This window comes from Panicum virgatum, chromosome 7K, assembly GCF_016808335.1.
Source record: "Panicum virgatum strain AP13 chromosome 7K, P.virgatum_v5, whole genome shotgun sequence".
Classification (NCBI taxonomy): domain Eukaryota; kingdom Viridiplantae; phylum Streptophyta; class Magnoliopsida; order Poales; family Poaceae; genus Panicum; species Panicum virgatum.
In genome coordinates this window covers 30,501,128-30,524,870 of record NC_053142.1, presented here as the reverse complement: position 1 = coordinate 30,524,870, position 23,743 = coordinate 30,501,128, and the positions used below count along the sequence as shown (strand labels likewise).

Below are 23,743 nucleotides of genomic sequence, written 5' to 3'. Positions count from 1 at the left end.
AAGTCTCGGTGACATGGGAGGTGACAAGACTCTTAGTGAGTGTCACAACGTGGATTAGGGGTGTGTGCCAACACATCGATACCACGGGAAAAAATCCGGTTGTCTCTTGCACTCTCTTTCATTTCAAGCACTTACTTTCATGCATTCTTTTATGTGCTTGACCTTAGAGATCATAGCTTAGCTCTACCTTGCTTAGTTTCATATCTTTGTTAGCTTGTGTAGTTTGCTTTGTTTAGCCGGTTGGTGAATTGAGCCTTACTAGCTTTGCATAGGTTAAGGTTGTTTTATCTATCTTAGAAATTTGAAAAAGACCCAATTCACCCCCCCCCTCTTGGTCCATCGATCCTTACACCATAGCCTTGACATCTATGAAGTGAGGAGTTGCTGAAGATGAAGCCTGAAATTTTTTGTAAGTGATTATAACTTCAAGCAACAAATTTTAGCTTAAGGAATATAATTATTTAAATTTACCTGATCTATCTTTTTGGATGATGTTATTGTTACCAGTGGTGGTAGATCTGATGTGTCCATGTTTGATGACACAGATTCAATGTTCGCAATGGTTGGTAGTGTTGCTTGCTTTCCATGTCTTTCTTTGATCATAACAACCTCAAAAGAAGGATCCAAACTTCTGGCGCTTTTTTTTATAGAACTTTTACTATGAAGGTGAATTTATGATTTATCCATTGCGCTATGTCAGGTGGGGTGGAAGTTGGTTCATACTGTTTCCTTAGAGTTTCTGCACTTTTCCCAATGAGTTCTATGCCTTTTTTCTCAAAGAACATAAACTCAAGGCTATATGTGTCGTCTGCTCCTATGAAACAGATCTTGTACCTGAGACATGTAGAAAATATAGTGAAAATATGATTTGCATAATATTACATGAGCTAAAAAAAATTGCATAGTATAGAACCTAAAATTCAGATTCAGCGTGCTACCAACAGAAACAATAAAACGGTTGGAAATTTGCTAAAGGATCATGGGTATAGGCAGCAAAAAGTAGACCCAGACATGGTGGCATTGAGGTTACAGATTGAAAATTGCTCTATTTATTTGAAACTGTTGGTAGGCAGGTATGTGTCAGATTACCATAATTGTTGTACCAATGTTTAGAGTACATTTTAATGAGCTTGGAGCCACTGCTGACAGGAGGTAGGCTGCCACAATGCTTTAAATAGATGGTGGTAATCAGGAAAATTATGTAAATTAGAGAAGCAATTTTTTCATTGTATCATTAATAGTATATATTTAAACAATGGAATGTGTAATAATTGCCTGCCATTGGCTTGTCTAATCAAACTCATACTTAGTATTAAAGTTGATTAAATACGAGATAAATTAGCACCATAATTGCAACAGGGCACATAACAAAAAAAAATGTTTCATGAGCTTTTCTTACTTCCAGTCAAATTGTTTGCAGGAGCAACCAGTTGCCTTTGTACATTCATACCCATCATGACCTGCTACCATTTTTTAGTTGCAAACTTTACAAGCTCTGTAGCACCACTGTTGCTTGTCTGCTAGAGAAAGCAGTGTAACTGTGCACTGGAATCTCTTGTCCTGGTTTTGCATAATTAGGACAGTAGTGAAGTAGTGAGCTAAGCAGCATGTACTACACATATGGGTAACTGTTAATAATGTAAGGATGTGGTTTGCACCTTTTCTGTATAAGGATCAACTTCTTTGAGATCGAACAAAGTTTTTTCTTCGACACCTTGTTCCATGTAGTCTTCGCTCTGGAGTTCTAGCTTTTGAATTGGCGTCACTCTGTAGGGCAAGCTGTTAGCATAATATAATATATTTACCATAAGCATATAGTTTAAGAATTGTCGGCTGTATCAAAGAAAGAAGATTGAAATTATACCCTCTCTGAAATGTCCTTATTGCTGGTATTTCATTTTCATTTATGTACCAACGACAAGCTGATGTTCCACTGAGAAATTTGTAGTTTTCTTTATACACCTTCATTAAAGTGCCCACAAAGATTGCAATTACGTGATGGTTCTGACCAACATCAAATACAACCTCTGCATTGAATTCGAGAGCCCTTTGTCCTGATAATGATAAGTCAATTGTGATCCCCCTGCATATTGATTAGATAATCTGAGTATTAATGTAACAGTTAAGAATAAAACCAGCATCTGAAAAATGAGTAAACGTAGTAGTTTGAAATCATACTTATGATCTTGGAGTTTTATGATTCTACGCATCATGAGATCACCAGATGTGTTGCGCACAATGGCTGCGTTTGAGACGGCTGTAATTTTCCCAAGCACATATGTATGGACAATTTAGGGAATTAGACACAATCTATATTAGGATATTCAAATATTTGGTATGAATTTTCAGAATAAGTATTATTACCTAGGAAACGATCTGTCCTTCTGGCATATTGTGGTAGCTGTTCAATTGGAGTTAATGAAAACACATACTTGAGAAAAGCTGGGTCATCATTGGCTTCCAAGATTTGTGTTCGCTTGTTGAACTTTAGCATGTAAGGGGCATCTACCACTCTGTAGCGAGGCTTAGCTTTTTCAACAATTGGCTTGGAGATATAAAGAATTTTTCCTTCCTGTAGGTGCTCCTTGAATTGGGCGAGTATGTCTTTTGGCACCTCACAGTACATTGCATAACCCTACAGTTTTAAACATTGGAAGAAAATTGTCAACATTAAATTAAAACTGCAGCTGTCATCATGGTACTTGGAGTGGCTATGCTGTGCCTTTGTTGGAGCGCAGCAACCAATAGGGGCCCTATCATTAAGCACAATATATACTTAATTGAAAATATAATTTAAAACAATAGAGATAGTAAAGCTGAATGACTACTTAGAATATGCATAAATATGAAAGTAGTAGCAGACCTGTTTGGAAAATGGCTATGTCAACAAGCTGCTGAGGTTGTACACTAACTGAAGACCATGGATAATGGGTGGTTATCCTGCTATACTGCAGCAAATGCTACTACAAGTACTGAACTGGTTGCGTAACAAATAATTTTATAGTTATCTAAAACTGTGACCCAATGCATATGCTCGTAGAAGTAGTGAATTGGCTGTCTCATAGGACTATGCAAGCATAGAATGAGTAGATATGCTGCCATCTATTTGTAACCCAATAAAAACGAAAATATATTAATCTTATTTCTGTCATGTAAAAAGACAGTGAAAGAACTAATCTAAGGTTCACAAAAAATAGTCCATCTTCATCATTTTGTGTCAGTATATTATTGTTGGCATATTTGATGAAGGAATAAGCTCTTATACCTTTTGGTCGATGAGCACCACGTCAAAATGGATCAGATCATTTTGTTCACTCTTGCCTCTGTATTCCCAGGTTCTTGATACTCTGACATGAATATTATACAGAGCATTTATTGGACGCAGCTCTGAGAGTGGAGTGATATGTCCCTGTACCTGCATTGTTACTGTACCAATGCAATGGAACCTACAAGTAAATAACCGAAAGTTAAATACAAGCAAAGAATAGAATAATGTAAATGATATAGATTATAATAGAGGAATCAAATGTTTTAATCAGACATTTTTGCAATCTGTTTAACGCACATCGAATATTTCTTTATATACAATATTTGTTGTTTTGTTTCCACATGTTCCATCTTCATTTTCAATTAATATTTTAAGGCCTTTTCTCTCTTTTACTTGAGAAACTGCTACATATAGTTGGCCATGCGTGAATACTGGTTTCCTTAAATACACTCCTGCATTTGATAATGTTTGTCCTTGGCTTTTATTTATTGTCATAGAGTAGCATACTTTTATTGGAAATTGTCGACGGCTTAAAACGAATGGCCAACGACAGCCTTGTGTAGTTAGGTTTATTCTAGGTATGTATACCTTTTCTCCGATATGTGTTCCTGTTATAACAACGGCTTCGATCACATTGTGTCCAAGATTTGTTACTATTAATCGTGTTCCATTGCATAGTCCCACACTTTGGTTAAGATTTTGTGGTAGCATAACCGGCACCCCTATTTTCAATTTAAGTATATGTGCGGGAAAATTGTTTGCGCTGAGACTATTTAAATATTCAATAGGATATAATATGTTGGCATCATTGCAAGTATCTATACATTTAGATATGGAATCTGCACTGTAATACTCTATCTCATTCCCAGGTAGCAAACTAAGCATGTAGTCATTTATTTCATCGACTATTTCATCGGTTGTTGATAAGATAGCTCGGTCTCTTAGGTATTCAGCATTGTTGTAGTTTAAGGTGAAATTGGGGAACGTCGAATCTACAAGAGCTTTGATTTTATTGTCAGCTTGCTTTATCAATAGATCATCTGGGATTTCAACTATGTCATAATCTGGATTATCATCCACAGTGCATGAAGATTTATTTTGTATAGTTCCATTTCCTATTTTTAGAATCCATTCACTAAATTCGTTTAATTCATTGTATTCCGATGTCGTTGCATCTAATTTTTTTAATTGTATATTTTCATTTAAGTAAAGCCTCTTTATATCTTTCCATAGGTACGAGCGAAATATTGATGCATTAATTATTTGTGCTCTCGTAGTGTTTTCGATTACCGGCAAGATTTGTTTCGGGTCCCCTCCTAGTACAAGAACTTTTCCTCCGAATGGTATCTCTTGAAATCTTGGTTGTTTTTCAGAAACTATATCTCTAAGTGATCTATCAAGAGCTTCAAAACATTGTCTATTTGTCATCAGAGCTTCATCCCAAATGATAAGGTCTGTGGTAAGTATGAGATCGGCAAGCTTTGTTCCTCTTTTGATGTCGCAAATTGAGAGGTCATCCAAATCGATAGGAATCCGAAATCTTGAATGTGCGGTTCGTCCATTGGGAAGTAGTAATGATGCAACTCCTGATGAAGCTATGGTGAGTACAATTTTTCTTTGGGCTCTTAGATACGCAATTATAGTGTTCCATAGAAATGTTTTTCCAGTACCGCCATGTCCTATGACGAAGAAGATATTGGGTTCTTTAGCAAGGATAGCTTTTATTATAGCATGAAATGCATTTTTTGCTCATTATTTAACTGTTGGTATAATTGGTTTGATTCCTTCTCTAGCATTTCACAGTTGTAACTAAGTTCTTCTTCGATCAGCTTGTTGTTTGTATCTGTAATGTATTGTGCTGATTTGTGTGGGAGGTTATAATTGTACATGTAAGTTTCGTTTTTGGAAAAGATGTCTTCAAGCTCTTCTAATAGCAAATCTTGTAACTCGGTATCTGTTGGGTTATACATAACTGGATGATATTTTTTTATTAGTTGTTGTTCAATATCATCCGTCATTTTTCTCCAGATATGCTCATAAAATTTCCGTTCATCTTGTAAGTTACAATATAGCACCATGGTGAAAAATAGGTATCTCAGTTGTCCAGCAGTTGCCCAATTAGCGGCTTCATTAAAGGTATCATACCATTCTTTATCATCCTTTAGTAGTCTGCGCGCAGCACAGGCTTCTTTGAATGTCGAATATACTATTCCGTTATATGTTCTTATATCTTTGTAGTCCTTAGCTCCTCTAACTATCATCAGTAGCATTCATAGGTAAAAATGTTCTCCCTCTATAGGGTTCACATAGTATAATCTACCCATCTTAAAATTGTGTTGTCTCTTTGTCCATTTTCTATTTTTGTCATCCCATGTCCACTCTTGTGGAAATTCGCAATATGTAAGTTTCCTTGCATCTTCATGCAACTTATTTGCTTTAAACCATTCTGTTAATTTTGTTTTTTTGAAATTTTTGATCTTTAGCAATTGATTTTAATTTTGTGCCCTCACGTAAACATATGGTGTTTTGTAGCAGAAGATGTACCGGTAGTCTTTCAACTGGTGGCCAATGATAATGTATGTCATATTCTAATAATCTCCAAAGTGCATCTTGTTCACATATGTATCGACAATCTAGGTATTCTTTAATTTCATCTCTATCGTTAGTTTGATCCATTGGGTCTGCATGTTGTCCTTTTCGTATGCGTTCAAACATGATTGATGCTTGGTCTGGTCCTTTGTTTACATATTTGCATAGATATTTAAGTAGTTTGCTTTTGTTGACATATTCTACATTTATATGTGCTTGGTATTTTTTTAAGTAGCTTCATATTGTGTGGGACAACCCATCTGTTATCTAAGTTATGATTTCCTTTTTGTATGTAGATGTTATTTTGTCTTCTAGGATATAGAGTGAATCCATTGTCAGTAAAAGTTGTCTCTTCGATAAAGTCTTTTGGATAAAATTTTGAGCACTTTCCCTTTTTCATACAGGGGCATTTTTCATTTTTATGACCACATGGTCCATGTAGCATATGTTCAGATACGAGCACATATCCAAGAGGATCATCTTTTGGATCAGGAATTTCAGCCGATATCCATGAGTTAATTACTTCTGCGTTAATTATGATATTTTTTTATCTATCCATATTATGATGTGAACATGGGGCATGCCTCTTTTTTGGAATTCTATTGAGTATAATATGGCCAAAATTGGTCCAAATAATTGGCCTGACTAGATATCTTCTATTAGTTCTTGTAGTTTCATATGGAACACTCCTACTATGATATCTGGTCTATCACTGGGTTGTTCACCTTGTTTTATAGTATCAACTATTTCCTGCCATTTTGGATTGCATGTGAATGTTACAAAGAGGTCAGGAGGTCCATATACACGGCAAATTGCGATGCCATCATGGTAATTTTGTATGACATATCGTTTGCAACCTATGTGGCTCGAAGGGAGCAAAGTTTTTTTTACCTATTTGATCGCTCTCAGTAAGTCCTTTTTCGATGGCGTCAAAAACTCCTTGCAAATATTCACACCTTAATTTGTCCTGGTTTCTTGCAATATATGCCAACCTATCTTCATCCTCCATTGCCCTAGCGTCTACTATAGCTTGTTTTGAGAGTCTGCCATAGCACAAAAATGGATTAGGTTGATTTGGTCTATAGTGTACTTGGTATTTGTAATATTCATGCATTGTCATCATATTTCTTTTTGTAGGCTTATTACAAGAGGCTTTGTTTTCATGATATGGAATGCCAAGTTGGAAACCTCTTTCTCCATAGGGGAACAGCAATGGATATTGCAAAGCCATGTACGCAGGATGGAAAATAGTTATATGTTGAAGACCTTTGCTTCTACTGCTGATGATAATATCTCTCTTGTGTCGTTCTAAAGTGAGGTCACCAACTATTAACATTGCTAAATCCTCGGGGTGTGGCATTTCATATTGTACTGCATCACCTTTGTCAGCACCTAAAATACGTATGCTTATATCTATGCCTTTGTGTTGGTCTAGCAAGTCACGGGCATGCCGAAATATTTTTACTAATGGGTTACATTTATCTAGCATATTTTTAAGTTCTTCTACTATCCTTGGATCTATATCTATTTCTTGAGGGTCCTCTCTGTGTAGCGCCTTTATTCTATTTTCGATTTCATTTTTTGTGTTAAAAATATATAGCACAGCATATTGGAGTGGTTGACCATTTTCAGGAAGCAATGATTCTATCCGATGATGTATTTGTCCGTTGATACGAAATAAATATGGTCCTTCACCTTTGTTGATATCTTTGATTATATTTGCACCCATTAACGTGAATGCAAAAAGGCTATTATATTGCCTTATTTTTTGCAAGAAATGCTTTGACATTTCATCTTCCTTGTCGTTAACTAAGTGCCACAGAAATGCGGGAGGTTCTTTATATGGTGGTATTTTAATCTTGCCATTTTTACAGCAATTTGTATATGTAGGATGTTTGTTTCGATAGGTTTCTTTTTTGTTACATTCATTGTACCAAAACACAGCTTCACAATGCTTGCATTGATAAGTTGGTAGGCCTAGATACATCGTTCACTATATGATTCTTTCAGTTGTTGAATATATTGTGGTGTAAATGATACCATACCATAATTTGAATTGATATATGTATCACTGTTATACATTTGTGATAGGCATCTTTGTTTTGAGTCTCTTTCTTCGTCTGAATGTTCTTTATTTTCTGACATTCTTCTTTTTCCAAGCAATGATATTTTTTCTTGCCTAATCTTTTTACAGTATGGGTGCACATCGATAGTAGCTATAGGCTGATATTTTTGTTTTGTAGGGGCCATATTTGTCCACTATATATTAGTAGTTATATTTTTGTATTAATATATATATATATATATATTATTTAGGTATATATATGTATATATATTTGTGTGTGTGAATATATATAAAGACTCAACCAGGGGGAGAGACGCCCCCCTATTTTATCTTACAAAAGGGGAGCTTATTAGTATATATAGTATGTATGTATTTTTCTGCAAATATCAATAGCCTTTTAAATTGAACGAAAATGTTTGGAACATAAAAGTTAGTAGCTGCCAATAGAATTGGAGAATCATATTTAAATAGGTAAAGCTAAAAGAGGTAGGTATAACCAAACATAACTTTATGAAAACATCTGGTACTACTTCATAGCTTTTTGGATACATACCTGTTCTTCACTATTATTTCTTTTCAACTTCGTTCGGTTACTGTCCTGGTTTCCTGAAAGTACAAGGCAAATGTGAATCAGTATATCTTTTACAGTTAACAAAAGAATTATATAAGAAAAATTTTGCTTTTGGGTTTCCGGTGCATAAATTGAAAGGAGCTGATCTATCACTGATTGTATTCCTATGTAGGAGCTAGCGGCTAAAGCTGAACCATGTTGCATACACAGAGGTAAGTTATTTCTATATCCGCCAAAACATACCAATTTTATCTTTATTTGGCTTTGTCCTACCTAAGTTTTAACCAATGCCAATGCCATTAAATTGATCCTAAGTGATTGTCAGGGGCAGCAAGATTTAATCGTGGGCGAAGGTTGCACATCCACTGAATAGTAAACTGAGTGTTGATGATATGGACAAATTGTGAAACACATAGCATGCACATACATCAGTTTGATTTTTGTTAAATAGGACCAATTCCAGGCTATGGGAGTTATTAGGTTGTAAGCGAAGCGAGACATGGAAGCTACTCCAGCTAATTAATCGCGCAACGCGAGGGTCGGACCGAACGCTCCTCCACACCCAACCACAGAGAGATATGGTAGTTACAGCCAAAAATCTAGAGAATCAAAATGAGCACGTATATCAGTTAACCAATCACTGCAATGGAACTGACGATGGAGTGGTATAAGTGAATTGTGCTAGGAATCATGGTATTTGTGGTTAATTTTTGTAGGCTGAAAAAAATCCTAAATCTGTTGATGGAGGAACTATCGGAGATGGGATGAGCGTTGCAAAGATAGTGCACTAATGTTCCTATAGCTGCTGCAAGAACTTAATATCAGCAGGGTGACTCTAATGTTCATCAAAGATAGTGCACTAATGTTTTTTCAGTCTGTGCTAATGGAGGTGGTTACCATGCTGCATGGGATGAGGGATGTATATTTCACAGGAAGCTGAAGTGAGCAGTTTTGTTACTTCAGAAGGCATTTCATCGAGTGGTTGGTGGGCGGCTGGGTGTCACATTTTTTTTCCCACCAGTAGATGGTGCATGGAAGGGGCTTTAGGGTGTCGGGAGGAGTACTGGAGGCGAGCAAGAGAGGCAACAAGGTTGAGTGCGGCCGGGTGGACAGCTAGAGGGGTCGGGGTGTTCGGGCTCGACATGGGAGGAGGATGGAGGTCTGAGGTGGAGTGGAGGGGAGCATTGACCGGTAATTTTAGGCGCATGGGCCGGCCTGAAACTCGGGAGCCGGTGGCTCCGTGTCCGACGGTGATCTGGCGGCGCCGTGGCTCTTGACCAGGCGGTGGGGTAGTTCGATGTCGCGCCGCGGCTCTGCTCTATAGGGGAGTCCATCATCCGGCTGTGCACATGGAGATCCAGGCAGGGATACGGGACCGCCGGCGCGGAGGAGCCGAGTAGGCGGGCGTGAGGCCGGCCGCGCGGCCTGGCAGAGTCGCGGCGTGGACACCGGGTAGCAGAGGAGTGTGGAGGGAAGGGGCTGAGCGTCCGGCTCGGAGCACAGGGCCGAGGCATGGACACCTGGGCGGTAGAGGAGCGTGAGGGAAGGGGCGGAGCGGCCGGCTCAGTGCGCGGTGGTACGGCGGAGGAGCAGGGGCGCCGCAGGTTCTGTTCCCTGGCGGCAGTGGTAAGGACTCTAGGATTTAGGGAAAATGTCCCCTGTCAGCGGTGGCGAGCACTATGTCGTGTGGGAAAACTTAGATGGATCTTATTCGAACTTCAGAGTTTTAGTGCAGTAATAGAGTAATCGGATCCAGGAGCAAAGAACACCATTGTAGCAAAAGAAGAACAACATTACAGCAAGGAAAAGAAGACCAGCGAGATGAAGTTACCTGGACGTCGACACCGGGAGACGAAAAGGTACAGGGAAGGCAAAGGGCCCCAGTGGAGATAAAAAGCAGAGGGAAGGTGAAGAGATGTAGCGGCCCGTTACTTGGCACGGTAAACCGTAGAATTCTTTGGACTATTTTGGAGACCCCGTTTGTACAGATGAATCATGGGACGCCCGATTCTGATCTGACGATTTTTAAAAGCTCTATGACGTGGCACAACTGCAGCCCGTTTTATTAGCCACGAATCGTTCGTAGAGATAGTTCATCATTTCCTCACTCATTGTCCTTCATAGATAAGACACTTGGTCACTTTAGTTACACAAAATATCTAGGGTCAGTTGGATCCATGCCACTCCAATTTCTTGAAATTGGATCTCATGTTGAAAATCATGCCATTGAGTGGCATGATTTTCAACATGACACCCAATTTCACGGAGTTGTGGTGGCATGAATCGAATTTTCCCAAATATCTAAGGAGACAAGGCAAACAATGCGGTGCTGCTTTGTGTAGCGCCTAATAAACTCTAAACTTAGGTCATGTTTGGATCACTTAAGATCGAATTAAGGTGCCTAAAAGTTATGAGGTGATTAAAATTAATCCATACCTGTTTGAATCTCAAGACTAAAAGATAGCTCGAAGATACAGAAAGTTCATCTGACCCTTTTCTTTTGCATATTTGTGAAGGAATAAGGTGGAAGAGTAATCTTGTCATTTTTCAAAATGGTTGGTTCTTTTTAGCTGTTTTTAGTCCGAATTAGGTGGATTTGGAAAGCTAGTGGACTAATGGTTAGTTGGGATATGATTAAAGTTTAGCCTACCTTTTCATTTTTATTATCACCAATTAGATGAAATTTAAGACAAAATTTGGTCTAGTATCAAACATATAACCTAAACAAAGGACGCCAAACCTTAAGGCTCTCTACCAACCATCCATTCATCATGTGAAATGTCGTATACGTAGAGAAGGTCGTCCAAAAAAAATAAACTTGGCTGGACTTTATATATAAATACGGTATTACATCTTGGTCCATCCAAGGTAGTCCTTGAAATAAAGAAATATTATATTAAAATCCTTGTGAGCACCTCCTAATCGCCGTCGTCTTCTGCGATTGTAATTGTTACTCACTCAATGCTTTATAGAAGGTGTATCTAAGGGTCACCAATTTACACCTGTAACACTTTGCACCCCCACTGCTCGATAGAGAAGAACGTCGAGGTAAAGGCATAAAGCTGATTCCCATAGTGATGAAGAAGCATCAAACTTTGTAATAGGCACGAATGGTTCACCGAGCACGTCGGTCAGTGGGTGGTATACACTCTTGAAACATTAAGGCCTCCTTTGGAACACAGGAAAGAAAAAACACAGGAATAGGAAAAACATAGGAATGCCATAGGAATACAGGTGCAAAACAGAGGATTTAGAAACATAGAAATTTTGTAGGAATGATTGTTTGGATGGGCTATAGGAAAAACACAGGAATCTTAGTTGAGTGTTAGCCATAATGCCTTGTGTTACTTTATTAGTTTATCTAATCAGTAGTAACTATTTCATTTGATGCTCACTGGAAAATGGGCCCATGAGCAAGAGGCATGATTAACCGCAGCAGTAGCAAGTAAGTTTCTCGTTCCTTGTGCACAGGAATTTTACAAAGAGGTTCGACTGGATGCTAAAATTCCTATGGAATTGGTGTGCAAAGGGAAAGATTCCTATGGAATGCTAAGCATCGTTCCTGCAATCCAAAGGATAGGAAAGGAAAAAAATCCTATGTGAACAGCATTCCTCCAAAAATCCTACAAAAATCCTATAATCCAAAGGAGGCCTAAAACCTCTAACAGGCAGCTTCAACCGTCGCGGGAAAGGGTTGGAACACATCAAGCCTCCATGGAAAGCTTCTCCGTCCCCGTCTGAACACGCGGCCCGATGACTCACCGGCCCAGAGAAACCGGCCCACGTGATCCACGGGAGGGCCGGGGGGTTTGGTGGGAAGTGGGAACGTTCAGCTCGAGCCCGGAGTTTTTTTTTATTTTTTTATTTTTCAAAATTGTTTTTTTATAAAAATATATTTTCAGTTTCACAATTTACAGGTTTATACCCGCCCCCGGGGCCTACCGCCCGTCTGCGGGGCGGCCGGCCCCCTGCCAGGCGGTAGACCCCCTGCCGAGGCTTATATGTAATTAAAATTTATGTTTTATCGCATGGAGACCCCTACCGCCCGGCAGGGGGCGGCATGCTCCCCCCAATATAAAAGCCGAGGTCCCCACACCACACCTGCATTTGCAGCAAACAACATCCATAGAGGGAAAAAAGAGAGACGTGGGGTGAGGGAGGGAGTTGCAACAGCGAAGTCACCATTTGTTTCCCAGGAAGTCACGGTATGAACCGTAAGCAAATAAGTCTTTGGATTTACATTGAACTTCCCGTGAAGCTATTTGCGTATGGAACCAAAACTCCTCTCTAAGGGTTTATCTAGACTGCACTGTTTTTGTTCCAATGCTAATAGATTTACTCCATAGAAATCACGAGTAATTCTATAGAAATCACCGTAATGAACTTGAAACGCCACCTTGCTCGACATATCTGGCCATCCAAAGACTTAATTTTAATTAAACCAGTTTCTAAAACCATGGTACGGCTTCAATTATAACTACTAATCCGAACACTAAGCGGTTACAATTATAAAAAACACTAATTGTAGAATTAAAAATATAAAAAATTTAGAATGATAAAGTTGAGAAATATTGGTTACATGCGGTTCGGATCCAAAATCCGGCAGGGCTTCGCTGTTGCAACTCCTCCCCTCACCCCACGTCTCTTCTTTTTCCCTCTATAGATGTTGTTTGCTGCAAATGTAGGTGGTGGGACCTCGGCTTTTATATTGGGGGGAGAGACTGCCGCCCCCCTGCCGGACGGTAGGCCCCCTGCCGCCCCCTTGCCGGGCGGTAGGAGCCTCCATACGATAAAACACAAATTTTAATTACATATAAGCCCCTACCGTCCGGCCGCCCGCCCCGCAAACGGGCGGTAGGCCACTTGTAAATTATAAAACCGAAAATATATTTATGTAAAAACGATTTTGAAAAATATAAAAATAAAAAAATGCTCGAGCCCGAGCGAATTTTAAGGCGAGGCCGACGGGCTCGCAACTCCCTCACTCCCCAAGATTCCTTCCCAGCCAGGCTCCCAGCGCCGGAGCATCCATCCAAGGGGAGAGCACGGCATACACCACCAGCAGACCAGCAGCTATCCTCCCCTGACCTGCTCTTCCTCACCCCTTTCGACGAACCGGGGAGATGGAAGGGGCGACGCAGAAGCGGCGGCCGCTAACGGTGATGGCCTCCTCCTCGTCGCAGGTGGCGGCGGCGCGGGGCATGGGCATGGGCATGGCCAACCCGCTGGCGGAGTGGAGCGGCCGCGTCAGGTCCCTGGAGGCCGGCCTGCGGGCGTGGCTCGCGAAGCAGCCCACCCACGTGGAGGCCGCCGTGTCCACGGCGCTCGGGGCCGTGCAGGGCGCCGCGCTCGGCGGGCTCATGGGCACGCTCGCGCCCGACGGCGGCGCCGCGCTCCCCGTGCCGCCGCCGCCGCCAGGGGCCGACCCCAAGGCCCTGGCCTCCCTCAGGCAGGCGCAGGTACTGTCCTGTTGTCCCTATACTCGGCCGTTTCCGCGGTGAATATTTACTTCCGCGAAATTCTTGCTGCTCTCAAGTGTGATTGACTGATTGTGGGGAATGCAGACCTGAAATGCTATGCCGCAAGGCATCGTTTAGCTAATGTTCGTGCGAATCTGTTTAACTTCTGAAGCAGTTGGTAATTCTTTTCTTGTTTATATGCAGTAGGGCACCGGTAATGTTATCTTTCTTTACTGAAACTTGGTCGCGCTCGCGGCCAGGGAAAGGGGCCACGTGGGCTCCGAAAACATCGGCCGTCGGATCGCGATCCGATGGTCAGAAATAGATAGGGATGTAAATTTTGCAAAAAAAAACCCCGATCTTTGTTAAAATGAACATGGAGTCCATCAATTTAACGGAAAACCCCTCGGACTTCGTGGAGCCTTACTTTACAAAAAAAACCCTGAACTTTTAGTAATCGTGCCATACTCCGTGAATTTTGTAAAAAAAAACCCTAGACTTTGTTAAAATGATTCTGAAGTCCATCAATTTTATGAAAACCCCCTTGAACTTTTCAGTAATCGACCGGTACTCCGTCGACACCAAATATACCAAATAACCCCCGCAGTCTACCAATTTTACGAAAATCCCCCCGGACTTTTTGCAGTTCAATTTTTTAAAATAAACTTGAACTGAAGGGCATATTTCTGCGCGGCAACGCCGCGCAATGTTCTAGTGAAATATGAACCGCGTGTGTGCCATCCCTATGTTGAGATGATGGATTTTTTTAGTTTGCCCAGCAAGCAAGCAAACTCTCTCTCTTTAACTCCTTTTCGAAAAACAAAAGCAAGATACTAGCTTCTTTTTGTGTGCATTTTTCTTAAGGACAAAAGATGGATGCTCTTCTTTTGATTTTATTCAAAGTGACGCAGCAGTTACTTTGCACAAATCAACGAATGAGTGCTTCTAAATACAACTTTCATATTTCGTTTCAAAAAAAATACAATTTTTATACACCTAAGTCTGGGAGAAGGAAAATGTTCACCCTTTCCAAGCATTGAGTTTAAGACATAGATTTGAATTATAGGCTCTAGCTGGTGGACCCCTGGTGCAAGCACGAAACTTTGCAGTCATGACTGGCGCGAATGCAGGTATATCCTGTGTTATGAGAAGGATAAGAGGAGTGGAGGATGTCCAGGGCAGGTAAGGGTCTCCTAGCTCTTGTCAACTGTTCTGTAAATTTCAGCACGTACAATAATAGCCTTCTTGTGTTGTTGCACAAGTCACCTTACTACTGCAGGTGTTTCGTATTTTTGCCAACATGTGTTGTCAACTTATTGATTTTACAAATTCTTTTATTCTGAGTGATGTTGCGGCAAACCATTAAACTTACAATAGCTGTAAGGAGTGCAGTAAAATTCCAAGAAAAGGACACTGGAATGCATATTCAATTCCATATGTAATCAGTCATGCTTATTTGCAGTATTATATCCACTTGCAGTTATGTTGGATAGGTTTGTTTATATGTCTAGTTGAGTTTGATCATTTTTTCACTTTATATGATTGATGATTTCTCTTTTGTATATAGCATGGCAGCAGCTTTTGGTTCTGGGGCTCTGTTCTCCATCGTGAGTGGAATGGGAACACCAAATCCAGTAGCTAATGCAATTACAACTGGTGTTGCATTTGCTGTATTTCAAGGTGGTTTTTTCATGGTAAGAACCTGGAAATGTCTATTACTGATGGAAGTTACCTCGTTGTTCATTGAGTTTGGCACTGGATTTGGTATCATGTTGATGTTGTTTCCTATATGTTGCCAAGTTACCATTACTCTAGCTGTATTGCCTTTGTATTTTTGTACTTTAGCCAAAAAAAAATTCTGCTTGATAAACTATCACCCAAGCCAAGCCAATTGATGTGACTTTGATCTACTATTATTAGATGTTCTGACCATTGTCAATCTATCGATGTTTTAGATCGGTCAAAAGTTTTCACAGCCACAAAGTGAAGATACATACTATTCTCGTGGAAGAAGCATGTTGCAAAGTTTAGGCCTTCAGAACTATGAGAAGAATTTCAAGAAGGGTCTCCTGACTGATCAAACTTTGCCCCTCCTTACTGACAGGTATAAAATGTTTTTCCTTTTTTCTTAAAAAAAATAAATTACAGAGTCACAAGCCACGTGGTATATTATGGCACAGAAAACCCTAGGTGTATCTTGGTAAGCAGAAAAGAAATTATGTGTCTTGCCTCAATGTTGCACAAACCACAAGTAATTCAAATCGAAGCCAAGTTCCCATTGGCATGGTTCTGCTCCTGATGATCACTGAATGGTTCTGATTATCACATGGGTTCTTTTGCAACCTGTGCCATAACACATGGGGTTTATGCAATTTGTTCTTATTTGGCTCATTTAACCTCTCCCATGGCAACAAAGAAAAGTCAATCTTAGGGGCAGAGTTGGTGATGTGCTTATTGAATTACACGTTTTTCATGCCAGTGCCCTCAGAGATGTGAAGATCCCTCCTGGTCCCAGACTACTCATACTCGATCACATTAAAAGGTCAGAATTGCAGCTAAAGTCATTCTGGTTTACATCCTTTATTTTTTCTTATATCTAATCTACTTCTTGTATACTTTGCAGAGATCCTGAATTGACAAGAGTGAACTAAAATGATTGGCACTTTCTGTCGGAGCCACTTTTTTTTCTTCAAGTTGCAGAGATTAAGTTTTTGTGGGAAACCTAACTATTCAGGGATGAGCTTTAGGCAGCAGTATTTCAGTTTGCTTGTGCTTCTAGTATATGTTTTGTAGTCATCAGACAATTATCAATTTGAATGTGTCGATGTGTATTAAAGCAAAGTTTATATGAATCAATCTGGTCCTCTTGTAATGGCAGAATTTGATGTTCTCAATGTTATGCTGAGCCATGAAGGTACAATTAATTTCCGGCATGTCAAGTTGAAAGACGAACATCAGTTCAGACATTTGTTCTGACTTCTGGATGTGAGTTGTTCTGTATCGCACGCTAGCATAATTTACACATTGCTCCAATCAATGTGCGGACATGGATGGCCCGCGGCACTGGGGAGATCAATGACTCCCGGCGGCCTGCCTGCTGATCAACATAAATAATGTTTGGCTTCTATGGTGAAATTATGTACAATTGGTTAAAGATTTACATTATACGCAGGAGAGGTTCCAGCAATTCTAGATTATGTACAGAGTGCTGTCGATCCTATGTACGGAGGAATCAAGAGGCATACCACTTTGTGAAAGAGTAAATGGGTAAGCCACTACTATACAAACAATGGTGAACTTCACAGCGTTGGTGCGGGGTCAGACAATTGGACGGTCTGATCATTCAGACGGCTCAAGCAAGGTTTTCCTGTGGCATCTGTGTCCATCAGTATCGTGTCACCAGGCTTGAACTGTCCAGAGAGGATTGCTTCACTGATCACATCCTCAACCAGCTGGGTGACGGCCCTCCTCAGCGGTCGTGCACCATAGCTTCTGTCATATCCTTGCTGAGAAATCAGATTTTTCATTGAATCTGATATCTCTAGGCCAATCCCAAGGGCTAGAAGCCGACTCCTGACTTCTTGCAGAATTATATTAAGAATAGCCACCATCTGCAGAATGGTCAGGAGTGTGAAGGGTCTCATTTGCAATCTGCCACATGGCTGAATCACATGCGATAGGGAAAATTTATGCACATTATACTATTATCAAACTCGTTGCATCACGTACAACTCTACTTCTTTCTTTCCATAACTAAATGATACGATATTTAAAACCACAAACTAAAAGAAGACTATAACATGTATAGAAACAACAGACCTGAGTTTTCTCAAGAGGACGGAACACAACCACTTCATCCATTCTATTGAGCAATTCAGGCCGGAAAAATGCCTTCAACTCTTCCATTACAAGGGATTTCATTGCAGCATATGTGGTATCCTCTGTATCCTTTTGTGTTGAGAAACCTATACTCCTCCCACTCGAGATTGATGCAGAACCAACATTTGACGTCATGACAACCAATGTGTTCTTGAAGGAAACTCTACGCCCCTATAATCAACACAAACATTCAATAATGCATGCACATTGCAAATGACCAAAGAGAGGATAAGCTTAAGTGAAAGAAGTTATAAAACGACTTAAATAAATAGATTTATGTTCATAGAGTTGGACCAGTAATTTGTTTCACTAAAGAAATTAGCAAGGGTAGAACTATAGCAATCTAATTGAATTATAGCATAACTCTACAGCTGCATGATTTGTAAACAAGTTCACAAAAAACTTGCACCAAAAAGATAATGTAAATGTTAGGAGCTAGTACTTGTGAATCGGTCAGGTGTCCGTCCTCAAATACTTGGAGAAGAATGTTGAAAATATCTGGATGAGCTTTCTCTATTTCATCAAGCAAAACCACGGTGAATGGTTTTCTTCGAACTGCTTCAGTCAAAGTACCACCTTCACCGAATCCCATGTACCCTGGAGGAGAACCTATCAGCTTGCTCACAGTATGCCTCTCCATATACTCGCTCATATCCAACCTAACCATAGCTGACTCCTGTTAAATGAAAGAAATAACTTTCTCAAGACATAATTCCATGAAACATGTCACAAACTCTATAAATAACAATAGAATATAAGAGACGGAAAGTGTAACCAACAGATCCAAAATAACTTGCTGCTAGTGCTTTGGTGAGTTCAGTTTTTCCAACTCCGGTTGGGCCACAGAATAGAAGCGTAGCAATAGGCCTGTCAGGATCATTCAGGCCAACACGTGATCTCTTCACAGCTTTAGATATCGCAACAACAGCATCATCTTGACCTATGACACGCTTTCTAAGCTCATCATCTAGTCCCACTAGAAGCTTCATGTCATCTGCAGTCAACTTCTGGATTGGTATCCCTGACCACAATGATGTGACTCTTGCAATTTCCTCCGAATCAACCAGAATTGGTCTGCATATTAAGAGTGACTGTAAGTTTTGTGGTTCTAAGTTGCAGGATGCGAAGCCTCATCTATGTGAAATGACTACATGACAGAACCTACTCATCAATTGAAGTCGGAGGCGTCAATGGCGAAGCAATCTTGTCCTCAGCTATTACGTTCGTATTAACAATGTCCTCTTTGTCATTCTCATCTAGAGAATACTTCAACCTGTTAGTCAGTGCCTGAAATTGTGGTGTGCAATGAAATATAAACATCCACGAGTATATGGAATATTGCAAGTTGCAACTGTTCTATTGTGAACACTGTATTACCACTTCATGCATGTTCTGGACAGCTCTAATCTCCTGCCAATATTCATCTGGTGACTTGGAGAGAACAGAGCATTGTTCTTCCTTCTTCTTTTTAAATGACTCCATTCGGGCTCTACTACCAGCTTCATCGATCAGATCAATAGCTTTATCAGGAAGATGTCTGTCAGGGATGTATCTTGCTGACAAGTAAACTGCTGCATTGATTCCTTCTAAAGTGTATTTGCATTTGTGGTAAGTTTCATATTTCTCACGCAGACCAAGTAATATCTTCACAGCTTCCTCCTGTAGGTGGGGTGTCACAAAGGATTAATAAGAGAAAACTGATGCACACCCTACCATGTGACTTCTGAAAGAGAAATCCGAGCTACCTGACTAGGTTCATTCACAAATACTGGCTGGAATCTGCGGGCCAACGCCTTATCTTTCTCAAAATGCAACCGGTGTTCATCAAGAGTTGTAGATGCAATGCACTGTGAGCAAATAAGAATAACCACGGTGAAAGAAAAATAAACTCACGGCTGAATGGCATATGGAATGCTTAATAGTCTGTCACAGATTGACAAAACAACCTGTTTTATCCCAAGCATGGATGTGGATCATGACTATGATATTCATAAACATTTTAGACGTCTTCATATAGATTAAATCTCACTCAACAAACAAAGTGTATAGTAAACAGTATAACAAGATGAATACAGGAACCATCAGTCTAATCACTAACTATCATTCACAATTCTTCATTGACATTCTATTAAAAAAATAGAAACCTTCATTGCCAATAAGATATGCAGTGAACAGGTGTCACAGCCTCACAGGAATAGAGAATGTATGGTTCTCTAATGGACAAATAGTGCATGAGTGGTAGACTACCATCTGTTTAGAAGTCACAGGTAACTAAATCATATGATGTAACCAAATGTTCAGATAAAACTTAGGGCAATATGACAAATTATATGCCTAGACAGTATGTGAAATGGTGTAATGCACACATAGTGCATCAATGCTATCTATTCAGGAACCGTCACACATTAATAAGTGCAAAGAAGGAAGGTCAATGTAGACTAAGCTAGGTTTGTGTAATTCGAACCTGCAATTCACCTCTAGCGAGTGCAGGCTTCAGCAAATTGGCAATATCAAGGCCAGCTCCCTTACTTCCTCTTCCAGCAATGCCAGATCCAATAAGAGTATGGACCTCATCGATGAAGAGAATAACATCACCTGCATGAAATTTGGGAGCTATTTAAGATTGTATACCAAGGGAAAAAAATCACTATCTGGTGATTTATAATGGATGAGTCAGACGACCTGCTTTGCGCACTTCACGTAGTAAACTAGTAATCCTGGCTTCCAGTTCACCCCTCTCTTTTGCCCCAGCCATAAGTAGAGCAACATCCAGTGATAATATACGCTTCCCCTACAAAACAATGTAAATGAGTGGTAACTATTAACTGCAGCTGTTAATCAATATGTTACAATATGAAGGGTAGTCCATCACTGGCCGCTGGATCTTACCACGAGGAAAATTGGAATATCTCCATTAGCAATTTTAAGAGCCAAACCTTCAGCAATTGCGGTTTTACCAACACCTGCTTCACCTAGAAGAATTGGATTGTTCTTTGTTCGCCGGCATATAATCTGAACTACTCTTTCGATCTCCTCCTTGCGACCAATAACAGGATCAATTAATCCTCCACTTGCCCGCATGGTTAAATCCACACAAAATTGAGCTAGTGCACTCTTCTCTGAAATGACATATAAAAAAAAGTTCATTTCTTCAATGAGCTCTATTATCAAGAATATTGGCGTAAACTCCAATAAAGTAGCTCAACCTCTGACCTTTCTTTTTATTCGAATATTTGACAATTGCAGACTTGCCAGCTCCGGCAGCAGATTTATCACGTAACTTGAAAGAAGATAGCCTGACAGGCTCCCTGCCATCTTTGACAAGCTCCCCTTGGACCCGGGAAAGTGCCTGCTTGGTTAGCTGACTTGGATCTGCTCCTAAGCTGCAACGAATGCGATGCATCAGTAATTCAGTAAAAAAACAAAATTTGGAAATTTCATCTATTTCTCGCTACAATGAATGCACATTTCTTTCCAAAGTCTGCATTGTCTGATCATCGAATGCATTGGTCAGTTGAGCTAGTGGTAAACTTAGTTGCATTTCCAGATGGTAGCCTGCTGAACCTTCGAATGATATATTTTCATGGTGCATTTTAGACAAAAATATAGCCTGCTGAACTTTCGAATAATATATTTTCATGGTGCATTTTAGACACAAATATTGCTCCTTATCAACGAAGCTTATCAGCTGATTTCGCTCCATTGTGACTAACAGACAATGTGCATCCATAACGGTCCAAAGAGGAGTATGGCTTACTTAGTACACGATGAAGAGGTTGTCGTGTTGTAGATAGTTGATCACATTAATGTGGATCATTGGCCAACAGGGATAAAAAAATAGCAGGGTTTCCTTTCCCCGGAGCAGATATGGAACAGAAGACCAGCACCAACCTCTTGAGGACGCTGTTGGTGGTGGGATCGTCGAGGTTGAAGAGCCCGAGCGCGATGTGCTCCGGCGAGATGAAGTTGCAGCCCATGTTCCTGGAGAAGTCGACCGCGGCCTCGAAGACGCGCTTGCTGGGGCCCGAGAAGGGCACGTCCGTGGCCAGCCCCGCGGCCGGCTGCGCGGGCCCGGGCTTGCCCAGTGCGCCGCGGCACGCCTCGCGCGCGCGGTCGGCGCGGAGCCCCGACCCGAGGAACCCCGCGGGGGAGCGGTCCTCGGCGACGAGGCCCAGCAGGAGGTGGTGCGGCGCGACGGCCTCGTCCCCCATCCCACGCGCCTCCCGCTGCGAGAGGACCACCGCCTTGACCGCCCGCTCCGTGAACCGCTCGAACACCGCTCTGACGACGCCCGCGCCGCGGCGCCGCCGCTGCTGCCCCCGCCGCGGCGCCGCGGGCGCGGCCAGCGTCGCCGCGGACGCGCGCAGCGGGCGCGCCGGCGCCAGGGACGGCGCCCTCCCGCCCGCCACCCACGCCGGCGCGGAGAAGCGGCGGCGCAGGGCCGCGTCCGGCGCGGCGGCGAGGATGGGCGCCGACGAGGACGAGCAGCAGCACGCCTCCATCGCCAAATCCGCCCACTGTTCTCGTTTCTTTCTCCCGCTTCTTCTTCGATCGGTCCGGCCGGTGGACGAGATCGAATTATAGGCTCCTCAAACCTGCCACCCGCGTGGCGTGGCTGTGAAGCTGGCGGGGCACGAGGTCGAATCGAATAGAAAAATGGCGGCGGTTCGTTTGCCGCTGCCCGGGAGCGATCGGGGAATCGAGTGAGTGGGAGGGGAAGTGAGGCGGCGGCACGCAAGGAAGGAGGGGAGGGCGGGTGATCGGAGAAGCGATGCGGTGGGCGCGAGGGAGGAGAAGAAAGGGATTGTTTTTCTCCTTTTGCTCCCTCGTTTCGGCTTTCGACCTTCGGTTCCACCGCGCCGACCGCACGCCACCACCGTGCCGGTCGCGCTCGCGGGCGCTATCCGAAGGCGAGCGGGGTGTGTGTCAGTGTGTGGACTGAGGCGCGCGTTCCGCGGCTGAGCCGTGCGGGGGCGGGGCGCGCTACAGCTATGTATCGCGCGGGCTACAAATTAATCAATCATCGCCTGAAAAATTCAGGCGCGCCAGCAGTCAGGTGGGCCGGCGTGCAGCAGCAGCCCACGCGGTGGCGCGCAACAGCAGCACAGCTGGGCCAGGCAGCCCACGTGGACTTGTGCGTCACAGCAAGCCCACAGGAGGTGCAGTCAGGTGGGCCGGCGTGCAGCAGCAGCCCACGCGGTGGCGCGCAACAGCAGCACAGCTGGGCCAGGCAGCCCACGTGGACGTGTGCGTCACAGCAAGCCCACAGGAGGTGCAGCGCAGCACGCCCAACAATTCCCGTAAGCTAGTTTTTTATTCTTTATTATTTTTTCTCATATTTTTATTTAACTAACTTATTAACTATGAATCTATGTAAGTTGTAGAATGTGAACGTGTTGTCCTGTAGAGTTTTTTTATAATTTAATTTTTATATATTAACTTGTTTAATATGTATATATATGCTTATAAGGATATTTTCAAAATGTGGATACATTATTATTTGTGTCTATGTATAACTAATTTGTTCGTGACGCTTATTTATTTGTTCTCTTTGTAGATTAAATTGTTCGACAATGTTGATTCATTTGTTCGCGATATTCATTTTCCAGTAGTTATCCTATATAATCAAATGTTCGCACCGTTTACTGTTTTTGTTCATTGTACATCATTATTTGTTCGTGACGTGTAACTTTGTTGTTCGTATGAATAATTATTTATTCGTGGTGTCAAAATATTTGTTCCCTATTTTAAAATTAATTATTTAGTGTTAATAAAATGTTTTAAAAATATCGAGGAAATATAGGCAAATGTGGTCTTATTTTGAAGATCTTATCATAAAAAAATAATGGCGTAATCTAAATTTAATTTGGATGTTCGATTTTACAGTTATAACTTTTTTTAGTTTTTAGATT

At 41.5% G+C, this 23,743-nt stretch overlaps 2 protein-coding genes and 1 pseudogene across 2 annotated transcripts; 1 reads left to right on the top strand and 2 right to left on the bottom strand.

Moving 5' to 3' along the window:
• Window positions 1–346: 346 nt before the first annotated feature.
• Window positions 347–2,494, bottom strand: LOC120640101 (annotated as a pseudogene).
• Window positions 2,495–13,466: 10,972 nt separating this feature from the next.
• Window positions 13,467–16,885, top strand: LOC120640870 (chloroplastic import inner membrane translocase subunit HP30-2-like). The gene is made up of 6 exons (XM_039916791.1): window positions 13,467–13,952; window positions 15,019–15,134; window positions 15,520–15,646; window positions 15,908–16,056; window positions 16,432–16,494; window positions 16,576–16,885. The coding sequence occupies exons 1-6, from the start codon at window positions 13,617–13,619 to the stop codon at window positions 16,601–16,603; spliced, it is 819 nt and encodes a 272-aa protein (XP_039772725.1). The 5' UTR covers window positions 13,467–13,616; the 3' UTR covers window positions 16,604–16,885.
• Window positions 16,886–17,055: 170 nt separating this feature from the next.
• Window positions 17,056–22,679, bottom strand: LOC120640869 (chaperone protein ClpD2, chloroplastic). The gene is made up of 12 exons (XM_039916790.1): window positions 21,723–22,679; window positions 21,045–21,214; window positions 20,721–20,950; window positions 20,514–20,622; window positions 20,296–20,426; window positions 19,577–19,678; window positions 19,209–19,490; window positions 18,997–19,118; window positions 18,611–18,905; window positions 18,274–18,507; window positions 17,772–18,002; window positions 17,056–17,563 (listed from the first exon to the last, which is right to left on the bottom strand). The coding sequence occupies exons 1-12, from the start codon at window positions 22,331–22,333 to the stop codon at window positions 17,252–17,254; spliced, it is 2,829 nt and encodes a 942-aa protein (XP_039772724.1). The 5' UTR covers window positions 22,334–22,679; the 3' UTR covers window positions 17,056–17,251.
• Window positions 22,680–23,743: the final 1,064 nt, after the last annotated feature.

Excerpts from the sequence above, each read along its gene's own strand:
- LOC120640869 (XM_039916790.1), bottom strand. The coding sequence starts at position 22,333 with ATGGAGGCGTGCTGCTGCTCGTCCTCGTCGGCGCCCATCCTCGCCGCC. Across the intron at positions 20,951-21,044 it reads ATATTCGAATAAAAAGAAAG|AGAAGAGTGCACTAGCTCAA; the intron begins GTCAGAGGTTGA and ends ATGTCATTTCAG. Across the intron at positions 18,508-18,610 it reads CAGCAAGTTATTTTGGATCT|GAGTCAGCTATGGTTAGGTT; the intron begins GTTGGTTACACT and ends TTCATTTAACAG.
- LOC120640870 (XM_039916791.1), top strand. The coding sequence starts at position 13,617 with ATGGAAGGGGCGACGCAGAAGCGGCGGCCGCTAACGGTGATGGCCTCC. Across the intron at positions 16,057-16,431 it reads TTGCCCCTCCTTACTGACAG|TGCCCTCAGAGATGTGAAGA; the intron begins GTATAAAATGTT and ends TTTTCATGCCAG. Across the intron at positions 16,495-16,575 it reads ATACTCGATCACATTAAAAG|AGATCCTGAATTGACAAGAG; the intron begins GTCAGAATTGCA and ends TATACTTTGCAG.